Here is a 24,214-nt window from a genome sequence, read left to right on the forward strand (position 1 = left end):
CTTAGATTTAACATATTCTATATATGGAAAGAATATATACGGGATCCGTAAAGAAGGTATAAAGGATAGATGTTGCTCCTACAGGAGTGGGAGAGAGAACAGAGCGAGCTGAGAATTACTCCAGCACTGTCTTCTCCAGTACAAGAAGCTGTGCTTGATCAGGACCACCACTTAAACACCAGCAGCTCTCCCCTCTCCTTTAGCAGCAAGAGTGCTGCTTTTTGATTTACCATTCACCCCATTTTGCTACTGCGGGTTCAGTGATCGTACATAAAATATTACCTGATACTATATAATTGGCTTAAGGAAGTTTAAATTTTCAAGAGTATTTTGTGTGTGTTTGTATGTGCGTGCATGAAGGCATTTTCACTCCAACCTTCGTACCTGACAAAAACATTGATACTGCAGCACCGATTAAGAGCAAACTCAGATGCAGCAACATACGGAATAATCTGATAACTTGTTTTGAAATGCATATGGGAGGGTTAAGAGGAGTGGCGCAGACTTGACAGAGCAATTAGGACAGGGCTTTTAGTATTTAGTATTTCAAAGTAAACTATCTATGTGCTTAATAAATACATTTTTATATTAAGGCATGCTGGTTACAACTAAATGCATTCAGAAGGTCATGTTGAGCAAGACCAGCGTGGAAGTATTATGAACTGTTTCTATTTTACATCATTCTGTAATAAGCATGTAATGTGCAATAAATAATATATTACATACACAAATTTATGTAAATATTATATAAAAATGATAAATAAAGCTTATTTTAATGATTTCTCTAGTTAATCCTAAAATCCATTGCTTCTACCTGCATCACAGAATAGGGGTGGGACAAGATGCAACAGATTTGCTTTTCTTTGTAGATCAAGATCTGCCTTCTCCTGAACTTTGTGGCTTTGGTGTTATTTGCAGCATTACATACTACATATAGTCACAGATGTGTGCCTACTGCACTGTCCTGAGCTCTGGTATGTTGGTAGAGTACGGAGATTTCTCTGTTTTCCAGAGATCTTAATGGCAGTCATTGTAGACTAGGGACATTATGAATGATTGTGAGGGTAGCTGAATGAGAGGCAAAATCGTATCTCTTGTCATGAACAAAGCAGGTAAAGCACCAAATAAGAGATGGTCGCTTTCCCTAAAGAATCACAATCCTGAGATATAGTGGACTAAAGCAAGAATTGTAAATCAAAGGATCTACCACCGTCATAGGAAAAACCCCAAACATCTGTATGAAGACATTATCCAAAAATTCTCAAGTATTTTGAATAATCCTTCTTTGGGAGAAAAGCTTTGGCATAACCGGAGTTCACAATGCATCTAAAATAGTTGCTCTTCTGGAAAAGTTGAACAGTTGATTCTCCCAGCTGGCTAACAGTACCAACAATTAGAATGAACAGGACATGTTGTGAACTACTTAAGAAAAGTTTCTGAAAGGCCAGTTTGCATCAGCAAGTTAGGTAAGAGCAAGAATGGGATCTCTAATGTCCGGCAATTCGAGCTACGTGTCAGCTGAGGCTCCCTTGGACTATGAAATACCATACTGAAGTGTTCTGAACTGATGGACCTTTGCACCCGCACAGAATCTGAAAGAATTTACAGAAGTAACTGTGACACCAAAGAGGCAAGCTTTTGAGCGAAAGCCACAGTCAGTGCCCTGAGATTTCTAAATTACACCACATGGTTTCTTCCCTCTACATGGTAGATCTTGGGTTGGAAGAAGGTGAGAAAAAAAAAAAAAAGGATTCTCTTTTGTCTTATTTTTTGGAATAAGGAAGTTCAGGAAAGAAATTTTACTATTTCTAGGGTCCTGCTGTAGAAACCTGCTCTTTTTAACCACTATTAGTAAAATATGCTTTCAGATTCTTAGACAGGGAAGGAAACTACTTTAGAGAGGAAGGAGGCATTAACTGTGCGGGGACACAACCTAAACCTAAAAACATGATATACCAAAGAAAAATATCCCCAAAGTATTAAATTTCATCTAACTGACATTTTACAAAAGTCACTAAGAAACTACAGGTGTGAGGAAACGTAGTTTAAGGGAAACCTATGAATCAAACAAGGCAATTTGACAGCACTGTAATAGGGTTAGCGCAGTAACTACTGGAAATGTCGTTTAGCGTGAAAGCATGTATGCCTTATGAACCCCTTCAACACTCACAAAATATTACGTAATAATTTTCACTTCTTGAAACAAATGAAAGCATTATTTCTATTTGATATCAATTCAGTATGCTGCTGCAAATCCAGGAACTTAATAAATTCATAAAGATTTACTACATTTATTATTAAGAGGCATAAGGTTACATTACTTTCTTTTGTATGACCAAAAAAAATATGTGCAGAAATATTTGTTCAAAAAACATACAGTATTAAGTTTGGAAAAAAGTAGTCCTTGTTTGCACAGGTGATACATTTCTCTTGACTGACTGAACATTTTTATTTTCAAAGCAGGTTTTAACCATCAACTGTATGCAAGAGACTTCCTCTTCTCCAAGTAACCTTGACATGTTTTTGGCTATTCACACTACATACATACCATAAAAGATATTTTCAGCTGTCACTGTCATTCAAATGTTAGCTGTCATCAAATGATTTAGAGCAATCATTTTCAGCACACCAAATTAGTATTATTACAATCTAAATGCTGATTTTTACTTGCTATTTTAAAACGTTTTTTATCTTCAGAGTATATGATATATACTAAAAACCTGAAAGTCTACTTCAGATGATACTGCAAATTTCACAAATCAGAAAAAGAAAATTTGGGAATAATTGATGGTAGAAATTGAATAGTGTTTAGCTGGGGTTAGGTTCATTTTCAAGCCTTCTCCACTAGGCAGTTTCTGCAGACTTCTGCAAAGTATCTGCTTTATTTTTCTTGGTAAAATAATACTATACACAGCCATTCCAAGACATAAGTAATTGTTCATGCTAGAGACCCAAGTTTATGCATGCACCATTAATTTGTCCAAACTGTCCCCTAAATTTCACTGGCAAAGCATGAGTAAAAAGCTCAACTTTTATTTCAGCAGAACTGTTTGAAACCGTGCATTTGAACTAAGTTGGTTTATTATGCCTTGTTGAATGTTAATCTGCCTTAACTCAGGTTTTAAACACAAACAGTAGAGAAGAAAGTTACTCCTCTGGTATTCAGAACACCAAATATGAAATTGCTCTAATCCAATTATGACCCAAACTCATAAATTTCACATGCAAACATGTTTCAGCTATGCTGTAAAGAGACAACTTGCATCTTTCAAAAAGCTGGTGGAAATAAATGTAAGTTAGGATACTTGAAGAAATATTCTTCTTTCGCTGAAAGAAATCACATCGCTCTACAAGATCCTAAGTGGAACATCTACATGCATACGTATACGTAACTTCCAACTATATCTATCAATTATTTTCTTTTTTCCACTTTCATATTTTTTAAGATTCATTATTACCTTATATCCAGGTCCTAACTGATGTATTGCAAAAATCTGTGCTGGGTTGAGTGCTTCAGTGAATACATATACTGCTCCCAGCTGGCCACAGAACACTCTGTTAGCATCAGCAGTCTCCGAAGAGCCAAGAAAACATTTATCATAGCTCTGTATCAGAAAGAGGCAACGTTAATGAAGTTTAGGGATACAAACCATACAATTAAATAATATTCATGTACACCAACTGAAGCCAAAAAATAAAGGGAGACCGTAATTAAGAAAATAAATCAATCATTTATTACTTCAGTACCTGATTCCCTGTAGCGAACAACTTCATTTTGAATATTGTAGCATTAATTGTTTTACAGGTCAGTATTAAAAAGCTGTTATGACTGGCTGCTAGAATTTGTTTTTTTATTAATTGTACAACATACAACAGAGAAAATTAGAACAGTAGATTCAAGTACCAAATAACCTTTGCTATTGCCTTCTAGGAAATATGAAAGCCTTGAAGTTCCTTGTAATTATAATCAGAACTCCCACTGCTAACACACAAGAACAGGCACTGAAATGCACTCTTCTTTCAGCGTTGTGCTAACAGGGCTAAACAGCTCTAGCAGAAAAAAACAAATATGATTTTTTCTAGTTGGCAACTGGTGCACAGTCTTCCTCTATGACCACAGCCTATAATGATTTGGTTTGACCTTAAACTCCTCTTCTGTCTTCTTCCACAGTCACAAGAGTTGTTATTTTCCTTTCCTTCTTCCAACAGCTATCCCTCTGCACAAAGACCTTCTGCAATTCTCCATCTGTCCATTTCATTAATTCAGATTTGGAGTCTTTTTTGTGGCTTTTTTTTTTTTTTTTTTTCAATTGAGATTTATTTTACAATAATTAGATTAAATTCTTCTGGTGCTTCCAAGAAAAAACACTTTCAGAAGAAACAAAGTTTAGAACTTAACTGTCTAGAATAAAGATCTGGGGAACTGGAAAACAAGATGCAGCACAAGAGGACAACAACAGGAAAGACAAGGATCTTTGCAACGCTATTCTCGCAGCTTCCTTGAGTCACGTGTACTTTATTTAATAGAAACAAGGATCAGGCCTCACTTTTTGAGCTGAATCAGCAAACCAGTAGAAACTGCATTAGGAAGCCTGCTTTTTTATTTTGCTTGGCTGCAGAGTTTTACCCTAAGAAAAACTTCTGTCAGTCTGGAGAATGGAATCAAATATGCTGAACTGCTACAGCAACTGATCTAGGTGGGTAAGCTGGTGAAAAGGAAACGGGGACTCTGTTTAAAGAGTTAGCGGGAAGTCAAAGATCTGGAGCTCAGCTTTGCAATGAGGTGAGGTAAGAAGTATCCAGGTTTTTATCTCTGATTTATCCTCCTTTTGACCAGATACCTCTTCCAATTTTTTTTCCCTTGGAATATCTGCATTTTTTAATAATTTTTTTTTGGACAGAACTAAAAAAACTTCTGAAAAAAACCCTACATCCAAATTGATTCATAAAGTCCTATCCAGGATGCACAGTGCAAAAGATGGGCTATGAGACCACTTTGACTACTGGTAAATCTAATGGTGAAGCTTCCCAACAATTTTCTGAGATACATATTCCTGCCTATTACAAGGGTATTTTCCTGGATTCTTCTAGTTATCATTAATTGTATAGCAACCATTGTAGCTCTTGATGGATTTTGAGTACTACATATAATGACATTCTAGGTCTGTTAACCTGTAGTAATTTCCAGTTCTGCTTTTTTTCATTCTGGCCAGATTATACTTTCCCATTGTCCAGTGCTTCACTCTGGATTAGGTGTTTCCATTATTTTTAATTGGAGAGGAGGGCTAACTCCTGATATTCTGGTAATTTTTATTCACTGCTGTTCCAGATGCCAAACAATCTGTAAACCTGATTGACTGATTGATTTAAAAATCAGCACCCAATACTCATAGCTCATTTGGTCTTCCTCCAACTATCTCACATTTCCACAGTTTTAAACCTGACGGACACCAACTGATCCAAGTGTGTTTGTCTATTTCTGTACATCCCTGGTAGTATGTCATTAATGACCCTAAGATGAGATGACTGACAGATCTGCTTCATTCAGTGTCTTGGTCCAAATCCTCCTATTTTATTTACATAGAAAATTAAACTCTTGGGACTTACGGACCTTAGGCGAAGGAGCCTACATACGCACTCCTCTTATTTTCCTTTTTATGCCTTTGACACAGTTGCATTCATACATCTTTCCTGACTTTCTTCTACTTTCTATTCTATTTCCTACTTCTGATATAAAGGATTTTTGTTATTAAACAGTAGAGAGCTAATGATAACTAGCGTCTATCATAACTTAGTCTATTCTCCAGCGGAGAAAGTAAAACCTTAGCAGAAACTCAAAAGACTTATCTCAAAACATCTAAAGCTTGGTAAACCAATCCCATCTTAAGAAAAGGTTGTACTTCTGTTACATGAAAAAATAAAAAGGAATACTGTGAAGAAAATATGAACAGAAGGAGCAGCTCTTCCTGCTAATCACTTATCATTCAGGATTACAGATCCCCACACCATATAACTAGTATCTCAGCCCAGATCCTCCAAGACATCAGCTGGCTTTTCAATCAGCACATTCTCACCTATCACAAAAATGTTTATATTACCAAGGAGAAACCACGCTCTGCAAGAACTGAAATGCTTGCTTTTTCTTGCAAGTAGAAATGCTACCAAGAAAACAAAGAATGATGAGCAGAAGCTTTGGCAAGTAGAGCCCTCCTACTTTAATTAACATGTAATATTTAAACTCTTCCTTTCAAATCCAACTTTGCCTCTAGAATTTAGCAGAAGACAGTTAATTTCCTTAAGTGCAAAAGAGCTTCCTTATCCTGTACAGGCAGTCAGAAAGAATTGAGAATTATATTATAAATAAGAAGAGCGTAGCAAGCTGATGAACTAAGCACCTCTGAAAGTCTAGCACAGCTTTGGCTGAAGGCAAAGCACAGGAGAATAATTTTGTCTGCCTTCCCCATCCAAAACTTTGGGCCAGAAAAAGTACCTATTTTCTGCATCATTAGGTGTAGACTCTCAAACCTTCCTAAGTAGAAGGTACAAAAAGAGAGAGAAAAAAATTTTGAAACCTATATAGATTTCATTAAAAGAATTTAATTATATAAAAAAAACCATGAAAACAGATACATTTCCTGTAAGCATATGCCATTAATTTGAACTCGGTCCAATTAATACATACAGGTGTATTCACAGGTATACATGCAATCTCTTCTCCAGGTAAAAATGACTGGTTTCTGCCCGTGGGACAAGCAGATGCAAGATCACTGTGTCTTTGGTCTGAGCTGACTAATGCTATGCAACTGTGCATCTCTCAGTATCTTTGAACTGGTTTGGATGGCCAATAAGGGAGGACATCTCTTTGTAAAAGTTTACTACCCAAGAAACTTGCTCAGCATTTCAGGGATGAAATTTTGTAGCAGTTAGTTTGTAATTGCTAACAATATTAACTAAATATTAATACCTTAGCACAGCATTTTTAATATTAGCCAACTGCCTATTTACTAACGTCAAGTCAAACAATAAAAGGCAAAATATACTTGTTACTGGGAGACAGATGTAAGACTTCACACTTTGCTTAATTCTACACCTTGACACTTCATGCTTCTGTTTTCTGGCTTTTACTTTTTGCCTCTCTATCTAACTTGTGGGCTTAAAACTGTAAACTCTGCACAGAAGAAACGATCTCTTACTATGCTTATACAGTGCTTAAACCAATATGACTCCGCAGTACAGGCTACTCAGTTCTACTGCAGTTAAAAAACCTACTTAAAATCTAATGTTCAGTAACACAAAAAGCACAGAAATCTTTTAACCATTAACAAATATCTCCTTTTGAATCCAACACAGAACTTAATGTGATACAAAAATGTGTACTTTTGTATACATTGGCAGCATGCACAGTCATTTGGCAGAATCCATCAGTTTTTCCTAAGGACTTTTCTCAAGCTAAACCTGTAACTCTACCACATTTTCCTATGGAAAAAGGTAGGCATCCATCCATTGTCATCAGTGTCCTCTATACGGTATCACATACTAAAGACTTCAGCTGTAACAGTCTCTCAAAACAAAATCTCTGAAAATGTCATTAAAATAGCTATGCAAAATACAGCCAATAAACCCTCCAATATTCCATAAAACATTAATATATGAAAACCATAATATTACATTTTATTAAGTACATAACTAAGGAAGATAGATTAAAGGAGAAAGTTAAAAAAAGATAGAGAATTTGCAAAGATCTAGAGAAAACAAACATAGTACTTTTTTTTCCTTTTCCAATTTACTTTAAAATGAAAAGCTATGAGAAAGGAAACAAAATAAAAGCTTACGTCATTCGTGTTAACATGCCAGGCCATGTCACCATAGGATACCAGCTGGCCATTCACATAACATCGTATTTCACTGTTTCTCCATCGATTGTAGATGTGTACAATGCTTATCATGTACCACTGGAAAGACATGGAAAATCAGTATAGAGTGGCAGTTTCTGTGCTATAAAACATAAAGTTAATAAATGGCATTAAAAATAAGTGACCAGTCTTGTAAAGTTATACAAACAGATGAACCCTTGCAAACTCATAAAGTTAAAAGTCAAGTCAGTGGAACTTCAAGTCCAGTCAGTAGAACCACACCTAAATGTAATGCTATACCTACCTGCACCCCTTTATGGGATTAGAGCCAAAAATGCATAAATATAATTAAGAAGTTAAAACACACTTTCATTCCTGAAAGTGTAACTTAATTTAAACACTACACGCTGTAACACAAAACACAACTGAGTTCTGACGGGAAGTCCAGTTCTATGTGCACTTACCTTAACAAATTCATATCACATATCTCTGCCTTTTCATCATAGCTCTCTGTCAGAAGTTATTAGATCAAAGAAAAAAAATTACAACAGCAAATTTTACAGCCCAGTTTAAGATGTCATCCTGATCGCTTCATATGATTTTCTTCTTCTATTCTTTACCATTCCACCAATTTTTGGACAACAGTCATTTCATTAAAAATGCATTATATAATCAAACAGAGAAAGCATCACAGTGAAACGCTTCCAAGTACAACTATGGTGATCTTTCAAAGAATCTGTTCAACAGGGACCATTATGTCCATGATGAGTAAGCTCAAGAAGAAAACCTTAAGTTTCCTTTAAAACCAGACCTTTAAACTCATCTAAGACCAAGAAAGGAAATTTAACCTTTAAGATCTGCAAATCAGCTCGTACTTAACTATAATGGGTATCTATATTATTTCAAAATATATACAAACCAGATGGAAATAGACTTACTGGAGAAAGTCCAGAAAGGGCCACAAAGATGATGAAGTGATTGAAGCCTCTGACACATCAGGAGAGGCTGAGATATCACAGAATCATTTAGGTTGGAAAAGACCTTCAAGATCATTGAGTCCAACCATCAACCATGCCTGCTAAACCATGTTCTGAAGTGCCTTGTCTAACATGCTTTTTGAATGCCTCCAGGGACGGTGACTCAACCACTTCCCTGGGCAACCTGTTCAATGCCTGACAACCTTTTCAGCAAAGAAATTTTTCTTGATATCCAATCTAAACCTCCTCTGGCGCAACTTGAGGCCATTTCCTCTCATCCTATCGCTTGTTACTTGGGAGAAGAGACCAGCACCCACCTCACTACACCCTCCTTTCAGGTGGTTGTAGAGAGCGATGAGGTCTCCCCTCAGCCTCCTTTTCTCCAGACCGAACAACCCCAGCTCCCTCAGCCGCTCCTCATCAGACTTGTGCTCCAGACCCTTCACCAACTTGGTTGCCCTTCTCTGGACACGCTCCAGCACCTCCACATCTTTCCTGCAGTGAGGGGCCCAAAACTGAACACAGGACTCGAGGTGCGGCCTCACCAGTGCCCAGTACCGGGGGACGGTCACTGCCCTGCTCCTGCTGGCCACACTATTTCTGATACAGGCCAGGATGCCGTTGGCCTTCTTGGCCACCTGGGCACACTGCTGGCTCGTATCCAGCCGGCTGTCGACCAGCACCCCCAGGTCCTTTTCCGTTGGGCAGCTTTCCAGCCCCTCTTCCCCAAGCCCGTAGTGCTGCATGGGGTTGTGGTGACCCAAGTGCAGGACCCGGCACTTGGCCTTGTTGAACCTCATACAATTGGCCTCGGCCCATCCATCCAGCATGTCCAGATCCCTCTGCAGAGCCTTCCTACCCTCCAGCAGATCGACCCTGCCTCCCAACTTGGTGTCATCTGCAAACTTAATGAGGGTGCACTCAATCCCCCGATCCAAGTCATTGATAAAGATATTAAACAGAACTGTTATAGCAAGACCATACGTCTCTGCTACAGTAAGAGCTTCCTTAGGTAGCACTCAAAGACAATTCAGATAAACAGCCTGTCAATATTTTACACTGCTGGAACCTTTCAAGTTTAATCACCTATTGCTGAGTAAGTCATATTCCTACTTCATAGCACAGTACAATCAGGGAGATGAGGCATCACACACTAAGTGTTTCCAAAATGTGGAGCTTATTTCAGTCTGTACTACAATTAGTAAAGGTGTTCAGGATTAGAAACACAAAAAAAAAAAAAAAAAAAAAAAAAAAGCTGTTTGCTTTTGACTGCAGTGTTTTCCTGTTTATACTTTTACAAGGACTGATAATGAGGCTGGAACTCAAGGAGTGAAAATTACTGGGGGTTACTAATACACAAAAATTTCACTTTGGAGCCCCCAGAAGAAGCATAGACATATTAAACACAACACTGCCAAAGCTAGTTTAACTCTGTCGAGAGGTCAATCTATTACACTACACCCACGTTTTCTATTTGAGGATATGATGATCAAATTTCTCCTTGTATTTTTATAAATACTTGCTTTTATAATGTTGTTAAAATAGACTAATTAAAACCTAAAGTAACCACTTAACACATCTTAAAGTTTTAAATTAAGATTACCTATTATTCTGTGAATGGTGTCATATAACATAGTTAACAGTGGGAAGATCTTCACATGAACATACTATCTTCCTGGTCTGCGTGCATAAAGCTTTTGACCAGGTGGCTTGAATATATAAATTTATTGTCATTCAAGAAAAAAAAAAATTAAAAAAACAATATTCAGAAGTTTAATAAGGATGATGTTTCTGGCAAAAGCTATTGCTGAAATGTCTATGTAACCAAATGGCTAGAAAATCGTGTATCTGATGACAAAAATCACACTTCTCAAGTCAGCATTTGGACAGCAAGGTGCTTTGTAAATGGGTACACATTTTTTGAATACATATCTACACATTCAATGCTTGCATAGTGGAACCAATGTAATACCTAAATAACATGAAAATCAAGCCACATGTTAAACAGGGTATGTTTCGACCTATTAGAGCCAGGAACTGTATTTGACAGGTTTTCTTTCCTCCATTATGTGTTATGTGCCTTCTCACATACATGTACACACAAGTTACTAATGGAAAAAATACATCATATGAAACCACTTGTAAATATATTCTGGAAGATTTATTTCAAATACTTTCTACATCTGACATAAGACCCAAAGTGTATGAAGCATGATCTTTGAGAAATATAAAAAAGGCATGAAAGTTATATTTGGACATACTTCAGCAGATTATGATTTGCAACTGATATTCATATAATGAGATATACATGTACTAGTATTTCAGAATTAACTATTTTCAGTAGACTAGCAAAAGCTAAAATGTTCCAGGGATGGCATGAAGGAAACTAGTCTTTCATAATAAAAATTATCAAAATAATATCTTGCTAAAATGTGAAAGACTGCTTTTTCATCAAGAAGAAATGATCAGCTAGATCCCAAAAGCTCGTTATCGGTAACATAATCCAAAAGTTAACAATTCAATTTGTTCCTAGGTTGAGTGTTTATCACTAGCATCAGACGTGCTACTTCAGAAGAAAACTGAACTGTCATCAAAAGTCTTTTCTGGCTATAAAATTAAATAAAAAATGCAAAACAGAACTGATTCATTTCAATACACTCAGCAGATATGTGTTTATAAGGCTTTATACATCCCTGAGTTATATGCTAGAAAAAGACATTACCATGTTTTAAAAAACCACAAATGACCTCAAAGCTACATGACAGAATTAGAATTGGTGATTTCGAATCACAAATACATACCAAGAAAAATAGTAGAACATAAAGCTGATGAGTGTACACTGGCACTCCCTCCCTAAGAGATTTGTTTCTCAAAACAAAACAAGCACTGGAATTCAATATACAAATTCTAAGACCATAAAAAAAGAAATGAGCATCACAGCAAAATATATACAAGGCTGCTATCAATGACAAACACATAATGCTTGCTGTACGGAAAAGTCAATTCTTCAGTCAACTAACTGAAATATTGAAGCCAGCAGAATGATTGCTCTCCTAGGACTACTAGGCATACAGTAGAAATGAACGCTATTATGATCTGGAGAAATAATCAAGATTTACTATGAAAAATGAGAAATCCCAAACCACCACTGATTTAGAAGAAAGTTCAGAGCCTTATATCCCCCAGCAACAGATAATGAAACTCTAGTGCTGCCAGCAAAATTGTTCCAGACGTTGGCACCAAAGTTACTAAGTACACAACGTTCAGAAATAGAATGATGACTTTTTAAACACAAAATACAACCATTTTACAAATAGTCAAAATTCTTCTCTATCTGAAGTTAATTTAGCAGTAATTTTAAAAACAAGTTGACTTTATGGAAGTGTTACTTTATAAATTATTACGTTTTTATTGAATTGATTCTGGTCTGTAACTGACCATCAAAGAAGCTACTTATAAATTTGAAATTATTAGTAACACTATGGCACTAAAGGGATTTCAGCCCTTCATCCCAGAAGCACTTTGTCAAATTTTCAATGTTTTTCTTTATCGTAAATACCACTTTGCTTACCTTGCGTGGCTGAAAGTCATACTTCACACAGTGCTGGAAACCTTTGCCTTTTGACTTCAATGATGTAACTATTAAGCAGTTGCCAACAAAATGAGCAGAATACCCAACACCTTTGCTAGTGCGGAAACTGAAAAGAAAGAATTATTAATGAAATTGGAAAAAGGGGAACTATTGTGTAATTGTGTAAAAGGTACAAATTTTACTTTAAATTGCCATGAGAAAGAAAGAAAAGAAAACAGTACCTGGAACGGTGAACTTAATTTCCTTTATATCTTCTCTCCCCACCATTTCTTGGGGTGGGGAGCTACTAACCTTCATCACTTACTTTATTCCAGGCTACATTCTGAAAATCAGTACTCTTTTTTTTTTTCTTTACAAAAATCCAAGATGGTAAATATTGTACCTATCAGGTTTTTCCCTCAGTTTCCTAATTCATTGTCATTCAAAATAACATATCTGATTTAAGCTGTAAAGAAAAATCCATCACAGAACAACTGTGAGATGCCTTGCACTTTTATGGGGTTCAGAGAACAGTGTGGCCGGTATGACTTACAAATTTGGATTCAAGGTAATTACTATGCACAAGAATTATTTCTGTTTCGAGACTTATGATTTCATTAGGCTAATGATCTATGAAATTTTAATCATCTGAGTTGTGGATTTATTTTCATTTGTCAAATTGATAAAGGACTACAATTTTAACAAAGTATGTTTAGTAAGAGTTTCCAGCTTTCTTGTGACAAATATCATGAGGACAGATAATGCAGAAAGCTCAGACATTTCTCTACTTATATTTGAAATCAAAATCATTGTAAAAAGAAATTCTGGACTTCTTAAAAAACCATTTTGCAAAGGTAGCTGGTGGAAACTCATGAACGATGTTATAGAGAGCATTTTTAAAAAGGAAAGTCCATATCCACAGCTATGTCACTTATTTCCTTCTGAAAAGCTAAGTACAATAAAGAGAAGTCTGCTATCATTAATATGGAGCTCACTTTGTAAAGCTTTCAGTCTTTTTTTTTTTTCCTTTAAACTCATTACCAATCAGGTTATGAAAATAACCAATGGCTGAAATACAAGGTCTAAATGGTATACTTCATCCATAAATTCTGAAATGAAGCTTTGCAAGTATAAGAAAAAAAAAGACACTACTAATTTTGAATACTTGTATATACTCCTGTAGCCCACTAATTAACACTTTCTCAGTTCCTTAATGCAGGTGACTTATAAAATATTTTTGTATTGTTACAATAATGATGTTTTAAATTGTTTCATTGTTGTAACATTTTCATCAAACGCTTTAACTAGGTTTTTCCTGGTAACATTAAGAGGTGAAAGGCACAGGCAAATACTAAGTTCAGATTTCATCTTACTTAATTGCTGCTGAAATTCTACATCTTTCATCTACCCTACTACACAAATACAATCTTGATTTTAATATGAAAAAAATTGCATAGTTATAGACCTAATTCCATCTTCAGAAGCTTACAGTTAAATCTGTATGTGTATATTACTGAAGGAGAGAATCAGATTTTCCTCTTTCCTCACTGTCAAAAATACAGCTGATAAACCATTCTTCTGAAAAGAATAAACACGTTACAAGACAGGTGGTGGGACTAGACCCTGAGGTGGTCAGAGCTCAGATGTTCTTCTCCTGTGAGGGAATTTTTAAGGGAGGTCAAAAAGAGGATTTCAAATTCTCAAATTCTAGAAAGCCACTTCTGTTACAATTAATTAGAATACTTGTATTAAATGTGGAAAACAGAGTGATCAGGCTAAACAGAACAGGAGTAGTAACATCTATAGACGACTCTTCTCCACCCTAACAGGTCCTTGCATACGGGTCCTTACTTCCAGTCTCTATTTCAGTCATCTTATGAGCTGCAGCATAATATGCCTCATGATCTCTGATCATCTGTTGGCCCTGAGACACGCCTTGGTTTGCTCTTTCCCTTTAGCAACTTGTTAAGGTGCTGCAGAAGCTTTATTTTCCCAAATTCAGGCTGTGGTTTCCTCATTCTTCTATCTACCTCTATACGTTGTACACAATTCTCTCTCCCCTCAAGCTGCTGCACTGGAAAGGATCATTATTCCCTGCCACAGCCCTTTGTACAGACTTCCACACAACCCTCCTTGCCAAAAAAGGGCACACGCTTTAATAAACCTAAAAAATCCTCTTTAAATAAACCTAAGATATAATCTACGAATGAAAAGAAAAATTACATACTGTCCATCACCACTGACCTCAACAGTGAAGACAATTTATAACACCGCCACTCCCCTGCGTCTTTTGAAGACTATTTTTAACACGGATCAATGATGGATCAACATGGATTTCAATGATCTGGCTTCCACAATGAGCCCATAGGCAGCTACACCCCACAACAAAAGGGACAGTGAACAGCCTCGCAGGAGAGTACTACTCATCTAGGTATAAACCTGCATTACCCATATAGACAAATAACATGCGTGACCGCAGTACTGAATTTTGTACAATAACATGAAGGTTAAAAATGTTAAAATACAGCTTTTACAGTAAGAACAACTGAGTGTGTTGTGGGCTAGTCTGAAACTTTCATTTATCTCCTTAGGGCTTTATGCCATTCAAAGAACTTTGCGCCAGGTAGTTGCATCTATCACAATGCCAAATTTGTTTCTCAGCAACATGTCATCTCTACAAGCTAAAAAGGTTTTGGCTAACAGAATCCTATTCTGAAGGATATTGAAAAAAATACACAGATTCACTATGTTCTGACATACGGTGTACTATTATTTGATTAGAGATGTCAATTAATTATTTTTTTTAAATTACCAACAGCCAATCATTGTAAATACCATCATGTTTTTACCTGATAAAACATTATTAAAATTGTGTAAAATGCATCCTACCACTTTGAACAGGAGCTAGTAAGCATTTTGGTACACAGAGAACACTCTGTAAAAAAAAAAAAAAAAAAAAAAAGTTCTTGAAGAAATGCCTACACTTTTAAAATTTTTCCCTTTCCTAACCCCCTGGTTACTGAGCTGATTTTGCCACCATTATGGTCAAACCAGGCTGTTCCTGAAATTTTAATCACTGAATTGCCCTTACACGTGTAACTTCCTGGAGTTCAGCATATGAAGACAAGCAAGCAATGAAATGATGAAAAATTAGCTCATTTCTTAGCAGGACTCTTCTCTTCTTCTTGGAATAGAACAAATGATTTTCTGACCATGAAGCTTGGCCAAGATTTTACTTTTTTCTGCCCAAACGAATTAGCATTCTAATACAACAGTAGTTGAGAAACTGAGAGCTCAAATACGCTCTCCGTTTACCTCAACATTATAATATACAGATTATGTTAATCCTCACATTTTATTTCTTGCCACAGGTAAAGTATGCTAGGACTGGTCTCTAGGATACTGCACAGAAATTCTCTTACCAATTACCTACACATGCAAAACTTGCCACATCCAAAATTGAAACGCACAGAGACAACAAGAGCAATGCTGTCAACACCCATATGGTTTTACGAGCCTTTAACTACCTCCCATAGCAGCTGGTATACAATTTCACTACAGATCGTTCATAAACCCCTTATAGTTAGGTTTCATTTCAGCAAGTTTCTCAAAGCAGCTACTGGATGTTATTGTACTTCAATAGCAGGTGAGCGTTCTTCCATCCACTGGTGAAACTGTTTAGTGATTCCCGTTTCTTTAGCTTAGGATTTTATGAGCAATTTAACATATGATCATAGTACTGAGATTGAGAAGATATTAATTCATTCTTGCCTGATGAAAAAAAAAGAAAAGAAGTTCTCTTTTCTACTAACTTTGGAATTCCATTATGTACTTTTGCATCTGTTCTGCATTATCTCTATTATTATTAGCTCTAGAGAAGGACTGAAAAGTCTACACAGCTTGCTTTGTGGCGCTTTTTTTGGGGGGTGGTGGTGGTTTTTTTTCCTTGTCCCTACACATCAGTAAAAATAAAATTTAGAATGCTCTTTCAGAAGTTTTAGCCATTCTTCCATTAAATGGTTGTGGAAGCACTTGGATGTTTTAAGGACATAACCAACAATTATGACAATCCAGCCTCAGTTCACCCTCTAATTCTTTTACAGAGCCCAATACACAATTTGAAAGAAGGCATCTCTTAAAAAAAACCCAAAACAAACCACAAAAAAACCCCACCAAAACCCTAATCTTATAGCTGGATTGAGTTTATCTAATTCCAGGCTTTACTTAGAAGTAATGTCACCCCATCTCCTATTTTAGCAGAAACAAGTATAGAGATTTAGAAGATGGAGACCTCCCAGTTGACTGCAGTTAAGGTTAGCCCTAAATTCCTAAATTTACACTTTCTTTATGACAAAGAATCTAAATCTTATTTTTGAGGCAACTTTTCCAATGATCTATTAAACTGTGATTATTATTATTATACTGTGTCTTATTATAACTGTGATAGTTAAAGTGACCACAGTACTATGTGTCTAAAAGTTTGGAGTCTCCTATTTGGCTGTCTACCCACTGGAACTCAGATTAAACAACCCATCAAAGTCAGATTTTGCATGAATTCTGAAAACAGAAGTCAAGAGCATCCTTATTTCATCACTTTTTATTTTTTCTTGGAAGGTTTCATTATAAAATGTGTTTTCCAGCGCACAGTTCACTCTAGAGTGTTCTCTGAATAGTACCGATTTTTTCCACAATCTCTTAGAAGAAGTAGCAATCCTTAACTGTAAATGGCATTCCAGTAATGCTTTTGCTAAGATTTCAGGAAGTGATCACATGACTTTTACTCTCTTCTCTGTTCAGACTATCCTTGAAAAGATCACATTAGCTCTTCCAGCTAGAGCAATGAAAAAGCAGTTTATGGTCAGTTGGTTACCTACAATAACCCTTAACATCCTTCTGTAATTACTGCTTTCTAACATGTAACTACTAATTCCATAAGCATGGCACCCATTATTCACTGCTAGGCACATGACGTTGGTTTGCTTATACTAAAATTTGTGCTATAGAATTCTGAATCTTACCATTTGAACCTGACTGTTCTGCAACAAAACTTTCTCCTTATTGTTATTTATCATCCACGCAAATGTCAAAGACTTCTAAATTTCTTCCAGGATTGTCATACTCATTTTGTAATTGGTAAGAAAGCTACAATATGGTCCAACAGAAAAGTATTAATAGACGGTCACTTAGCAGCTGCCCAACATCATCCTCAGAGATAATTAAAATTATTTTAAAAAAAAAAAACAAACAACGAACAAATTGGCTTACATTTGTTGAAGCAGCACTTAGCATTTAGCTAATTACAGAACATTAGCAGTTTTCCCTCACATCTGGCAAATATGAAAGCATTTCTTTGCTTCCCTTCTCCATTTTTAAGCATCAGTTTTCACATCATGGTCAAGCTGCTGTAATGGCTCTCTCCCACCAGAAAGGCCTCTGGTCACTTCTTTCTGCGCTCATTTAACGCCTGGATCACACCTAAGATGATGATTGGGAATAGCCAGAATGGATTTACAAGTTGGAAATCATCCTCAATCAAACCAATAGCCTTCTACAATGAGACTGGCTTGGAGGATGCAGACGAAAGTTGTGGATGTTTATCCTGACTTTCTAGCAAGACCTTTCAACACCGCAATAACCTCAAAGACAAACTAACGAAGAATGTGCTACATAAATGGATGGTGAGGTGGTCTGAAAACTAACTGAACTGCTGGGCTAAAAGCATTGTCATCAGTGGCATGAGTCCAGTTGGAGGCCAGTTACTATTGGAGTACCCCGGGGGTCAATACTGGGACAAATCTCGTTCAGCTCCTTCATTAATAACCTGAATGGTGAGACAGAGTGCACCTTCAGCAAGCTTACAGATGATAGAAAATTGGAAGGAGTAGCTGATATACCAGAAAAGCGTGCAGTCATTCAGCAGGTTGGAGAAACGGGCCAACAAGAATCTCACGAAGATCAACAAAGGGACGCCCAAAGTCCTGCCCCTGAGGAGGATCTGCCCCAAGCACCAGTATATGCTGGGTACCGACCAGCTGGAAATCAGCTTTGCAGAAAGGGACCTGGTGGTGCGGGTGGCCAGTAAGTTGACCGCGGGCCAGCAATTCACCCTCGTGGCAAAGGCAGCCAGCGGTACCCTGAGCTGCGTTAGGAAAAGCATCGCCAGCAGGTAGAGGGGGGGGATCCTTCCCCTGCCCTCAACACTGCAGAGACCACGTCTGGAGTACGGCGTCCAGTTCTGGGCTGCAGGCATGGACATACCAGACTGAGTCCAGAAAAGGACCGAACGATCAAAGCCTCTGACGCATGAGAAGAGGCTGAGATATGGGACTGTTAAACCTGGAGAAAACGAGTATAATTACCCAATGGGTGGGGAGTAAAGAAGACTGAGCCAGAGACTTCTCAGCGATACCCGCTGAAAGGACAAGACGCAACGGACTCAAATTGAAACCGATAAACTTTTTCATTGTCAGGGTGGTCAAAGACTGGTACAGGTCTCCTGATGAGGATGCAATGTCTCCGTTTGTGAAGATATTTAAAAACCTGACTGGAGAAGGTCCTGCGGAACTTATTTTAGCTGACATTTCTTTCAGCACCTCTCTTTCAAATCAGAGTCCTCTTTGAAGTTGTGCATGCTACTAAGTTATTGCTTTCAAAATAAAGATTGTTTAAATGACAGATGACTTTTAAGAAGAATCTATGAAGAAAGAGTTAATGTAAATGCCACGTTTTTCACCTAGTTCAACAGAAAGATATTACATGCCGAAAAAGCACATTGGAAGAAAATAAATCTTTGCTTTGGTATCTTTCTCTTGGTGGTGGTTGTGTGTGACTCAACCTTTCATGTGGCAAAGTCTAAAATCGGCATAAAGAAGTTTACGTGGATGATTTAGTTGGAATATTTTTCTTGTCTTTAATTATTAATTACGGCTTGGTTTAAGACACTATATAAAAATGACAAGTATTTGCATTGTTCCTAATTTCCTTCTGAGTTTGGCATATTCAGTTTCTCTTATGTGTATTTACATTTACACAGCCTCAATTTTGGCAATTGATTTCTGTGAAACTGACTTCTTTCTGCAGCTCATATGAAGCACTTGCAAAGTTGCACCTCGTTAGTCACAGAAGTTTTATTTTCCACTCTTGATAAATACTTTCCTTTTACATATATTCCGTAACAAGCGGTAACATAAGAAAGTGAGTCACTGAACTATAATTAAAGATTTGTGCTTGCAAGTGTGTGTGTGTGAGAGAGAGAGAGAGAGAGAGAGAGAGAGAGAGAGATGTCGTCCTTCATTCAGCACAGATATGCCCAAAGATTACTTAAGAGTCTGTGTGTGCAGCAAAATACCTATGCTTACTAGAGAGGTTATCCTTTATGCACTACAATAAGAGAGTGGAAACGCCATATGTTTTGGGGCTATACTTTCCAGGTTTATATTCTGCTGCTGCAGCTTGGAAAAGAGATTATTTTGGCATGTTCTGGGTTATGAAAACAGAAAAAACATGAAAACAAAGAAAAGCACACATCAACCATGGGGAAAGATAAACTCAGAAAAAAAAATCATTTTCTTACTCTGCTAGACTCTTTATGCTAATCAATCTAATAAACAGTTGTCGTATTAAGTTACTTATTATAGGTAAATCATACTGTCAGTAGACATTTTTTAAGCAAACGTAGAAATGTTATGGTTGTACCTAATAAGAAGTATGTTAATAAAAAAATATATTCTTCAGAGTATAATGTTAAGGTGAGACCTAGAATTCTTTTGAAGGAAGAAATTCAGGTTTCTTTGAAAACTGGAAGGACAGCTTTGTGGGGTTTATTCATTGACATGTTCAAAACCAACCACTCTAATCAAGGAAGAATCTGTTTATTAAAGACAGATGTCTGAGTATACAAGGCAGTTATTCTAATTATTCTAAGCTATTCCACTTCTTTGTAGCAAAGTGAATATAGGCTAGAGGAAAGATCTAAATCGATATACTTAAAAATGGAACCAGAATTAAATTCCCTCTGACACAGACAAATATGAAGTATCCATAAATATCCAGGAAAGCTTAACACGGAGAATTTTAAAATATTTCAGTGCAAAAAAATATGTTAAAAAGCATGCTTAAAAATCTTAGAATTCAGTAAGAATTGTAATCACATCATAATAAACATCAGAACTACCTCACAGCAAAAAACATGTATAAAAAAAATAATCAAACTTGTGAAGTTATTCTAACCTAATGCCATTGCTGCTTCTGTATTATATTGGAATCGGAAGGAATCATATTCATCATTCAGGCTAAAGGTCTTTCTACACCATCAACCATAAGAAAAGCAGCATACATCATAGGCTCTGCAACTCTGGAGTATGCTTTTCCTGTTCTGAGGCAATAACAAATTCTCAAATCAAATACACCACCTAAAGCTGCCAATTCTGAAACGTAAATTCTGGCTGAGAAAGAAATGATCACGTTAAATTCCTGTATGCATGTTCAATCCTATAATTGCATTTGTTATTGTCCTTGACAGACTGAAAAAATAAATAAAATATAGATCATACTAATAAACACAGCTATACCCAACAGCTTGAAAAAATCGCCATAGTAAAATAACTATAGCACTTAGCAGAAAACGGACATATGGAAAAGCATTATCCCAGATGGTAATTTAGAGAAAAATGTATTATCTTTTTTCTTCAGAATAAACCTAAATTATTTTTAATCAGATACTTGTTCCGTAAAAAAGATGAATTATTTTCATTTTCCAAGTAAACGCACAGTAAGATTTTTATGTATTGTAGTACAAGTACCTTCCTGACACCACATTTGTGGTCCTCTCCTCAGCTGATACCAAAAACTTCTGCTCTTTAGACTACCTGGACTCGCTACAAAGTGAGAAACGTTACTTTTAGTTACTCCCTTCCTTGTGCTACTCCTGTTTTCCTGAGCTGCTAAAACTTGATAGGTCTTGCCTATGTCCAAGCTGTCTGCACAGCTGATATACAGTTTTTAAAAATATGAGAACAGGTAAGCGTAATAAATAGCAAATACATAAAGAATGAAGAAGTGCTGAAGAAATTACCAGCATGTTCTGACACAACAGAAGGTTCCTTATTTTCCTCATTCCTTTTTTAATTCAACTAAGACAACCATACCTGATCAGATATATAATTAATTTCTGAAGTGAAAAAACTTTTTTCATGATTGACCAATAGAATAAACAGTTTTTACTATTATAGCATAATTTCTAAATACCAGAGGGCTTTATTAAAGATGTAATGATTATTTCTATTTTTATCACAACAGCAAACCTAGAGTAAACTAAAATTGCCTCTCCTGCAATTAATGTACTATGAAATATAGCTTCCATTTTTGGGAACAGGTGATCGGTGACCCATTTTTATATTCACAGATCTACTTTCTATTACCTCTAGCTAACGTGCAGACTGCGCTCTAACAGATTTGTTTTGTAGTACTGACATCAGCCAAGAAGCTTAAACAGGAAATATGACAACATTCTCAGTTTACAGCTCTAAGAAATCACATCTTTTGAAATTCCTGAACAAACCACCACACTAGGTTTTATGGTTTACCTACAAGGCACATGTCTTGCATCCAGGGATGTATAAATTGCAAAGCAAAAAGGACAGATGACTTTGTAAGAGTTTGTATACAGTATGCAGCCATTAAAATCTGCAGGTATTTGGGGGGGTGGGGGGGGGAAGCATGGCAGAAACTAGAAACAACGAGAAAGATTAACTGTTCTTAGGAAGCCAAAACAAACCATAACTGCAGCGTTGTAAGTTACTTACCAGTAGAGATAGGGTTTATCCTTATCTACATTGATATTGTTTAGCGGATCCATACGAAACCAGGTGTTAAGAGTAAACCCATTTTGATAAGGCCACTTAGCAATAGGAGGCAATGCAATTGCCTGGAAGGGGAAAAAAAAAAAAGTGGAAACAGCGTCAAAAAATTAATTTTTTTGAGAAGTATTGTTAAAGGTAATGCCTTTCTAAAATCCTGCCATTCCAGATCTGCAGATCCGCTTTAATTTTCAAATATTAAAGATGACTATAACCGCCCCTTTCCCTTCAAACAGTGCTTTTGAATAAAAAGCATTTGCTTTCCATCTATTTTAAAATACTTTAATTTTTAACTACATAAACTCTACCAATAGGGGACATGCAATTAAATTTGTGAATAGGCATTATTAAGAGAAAATAATAGAAAAATTACTTCTGCAGAAATTAAACTACAACTTCAGCTTTCAGTAAGTATTCATCTCATCAGCAGGCTTAAACATTAAGATCAAATAATCTCAACAGATAGTACAATAGAGATTCACTGTGAAAACTATAGTAAAAAAAAAGTTGTTCTCTGCGGTTGCAGAGCGCTATCAGGTTTTTCTCCTCTGAACACTTAGTAAGGTAAGAGACTGAAAATTTTACCCCCATTCTCAGTTAAATACATTAATAGTAAGGGATGGCCTGGGAACAAATTTGATTTTTCAGTATTTTATTTTTATGGGCTGACCGATGAAGAGGTTTCAGAGAACTCTTCATCCCTGGACAAGGCCCTGATTACCTGATCTAACTTTGAATTTAGGCACTCTCTAGGGAGGAAATCAGCCCAGAACTTCAGAGGTCACTTACAAAGTCAGTGTTTTCTATGATACCCCTCGGTATCCTCTCGGTACGAGTACTATACACAAAATGAAGTAATTTTAAAAATTTAAGAAATTAAATGTTTGTAAAGAGGAAAAGAGCTGCTTGATGGCAAACGGGAACAACACCCGGGAGTAGTACTGCCACCACAACGGAGTGACTAAGGTGCTACTTATCCAGACTGGCAGGGATGTAACCAGTACTGGGAAGAGCCCTTCTGTTGGGATAGTGAAGCAGCTCCCACCAGCAGAGCAGCCGACCGGTCCAGTAGACTCTTGGCTCTCTCATATTGCCAGTGAAGTCTTGGTTATAGAAGGAGGAATATTTGAAATTCTTCCCCTGCGTAACTTTTTTTGAAGCTTTGATACAAAATTAAATTTAAGAGAGACATTTCATCGGGGTTTCCCTCTGAAGCCCAGAAATGTGAAAGGAGTCTGTGTTGTTGTAGACATTCATATTCTGCAACAGCTGTCTTGCTGCTGTATGTACTTTTAGGAGAGGTTAACTGTGGTTTTAATTTAGCAATAGCAAATGAAACTCTCTCTTTCAAAACTCAGTAATTAATTCCTTACACAATCTGCCCTGTGCATTTTGCTGACACATCTGTTTGTGCAGCTGAATATCAAACAAGATCAAGGAAGTGATCTAGCCAAAAATAACCCAGGTGAAAACCAGTGATTTTCAGCCAGTTTATTTCCCTGATGCAATCTGCCACACCAACAGCTGTATTCACAAAGAACAGGAGGTGGTGGTTTATGCCTGAAGAAAACTACCAGTGCTATTGAGGAAACACAAGTAGAACAGCCCCAGAGAAGCTCCTACCACCCTTCATGCGCTGGCATAAAAAGACAGGGATCTCAGGATTACTTCCCCTTAAAAGATTCCGAGTTCTACCGTGAGCACATATTATTCCATACCAGAATGGCAAAGTGAATCTCAGCTCTGGATTTCTCACTTTTAAGCATTTGTATTTACTGCCTTAATAATCATATTTATAAACCTGTATACAATATTTGAATTTATTTGTAGGTTTTTCTAAAACGTACATGCAGTGAATGAATGGAAGAGAGAATAACTATTTGAGAAGGTTTAGAAAGGAATGCAATTTCATCACCGTGAGTTATTTCAAAAAGTAAAGCCAAAAGAAGACTGCAT

General features: G+C 36.7%; 1 protein-coding gene across 6 annotated transcripts in view; it reads right to left on the reverse strand.

The window, feature by feature from the left end:
* NBEA (neurobeachin) overlaps nucleotides 1-24,214 on the reverse strand; it is a 509,146-nt gene that overhangs the window by 381,750 nt on the left and 103,182 nt on the right. For all 6 annotated transcript variants that reach the window (XM_049822909.1, XM_049822905.1, XM_049822906.1 and 3 more), the window contains exons 5-8: nucleotides 22,205-22,326; nucleotides 12,402-12,528; nucleotides 7,833-7,952; nucleotides 3,459-3,605 (exon numbers count right to left, since the gene is read on the reverse strand). In XM_049822909.1, the coding sequence (XP_049678866.1) occupies nucleotides 3,459-3,605; nucleotides 7,833-7,952; nucleotides 12,402-12,528; nucleotides 22,205-22,326 (516 nt within the window). The remainder of the gene's footprint in view (nucleotides 1-3,458; nucleotides 3,606-7,832; nucleotides 7,953-12,401; nucleotides 12,529-22,204; nucleotides 22,327-24,214) is intronic.

Source organism: Accipiter gentilis, chromosome 19 (assembly GCF_929443795.1).
Source record: "Accipiter gentilis chromosome 19, bAccGen1.1, whole genome shotgun sequence".
NCBI lineage: Eukaryota > Metazoa > Chordata > Aves > Accipitriformes > Accipitridae > Astur > Astur gentilis.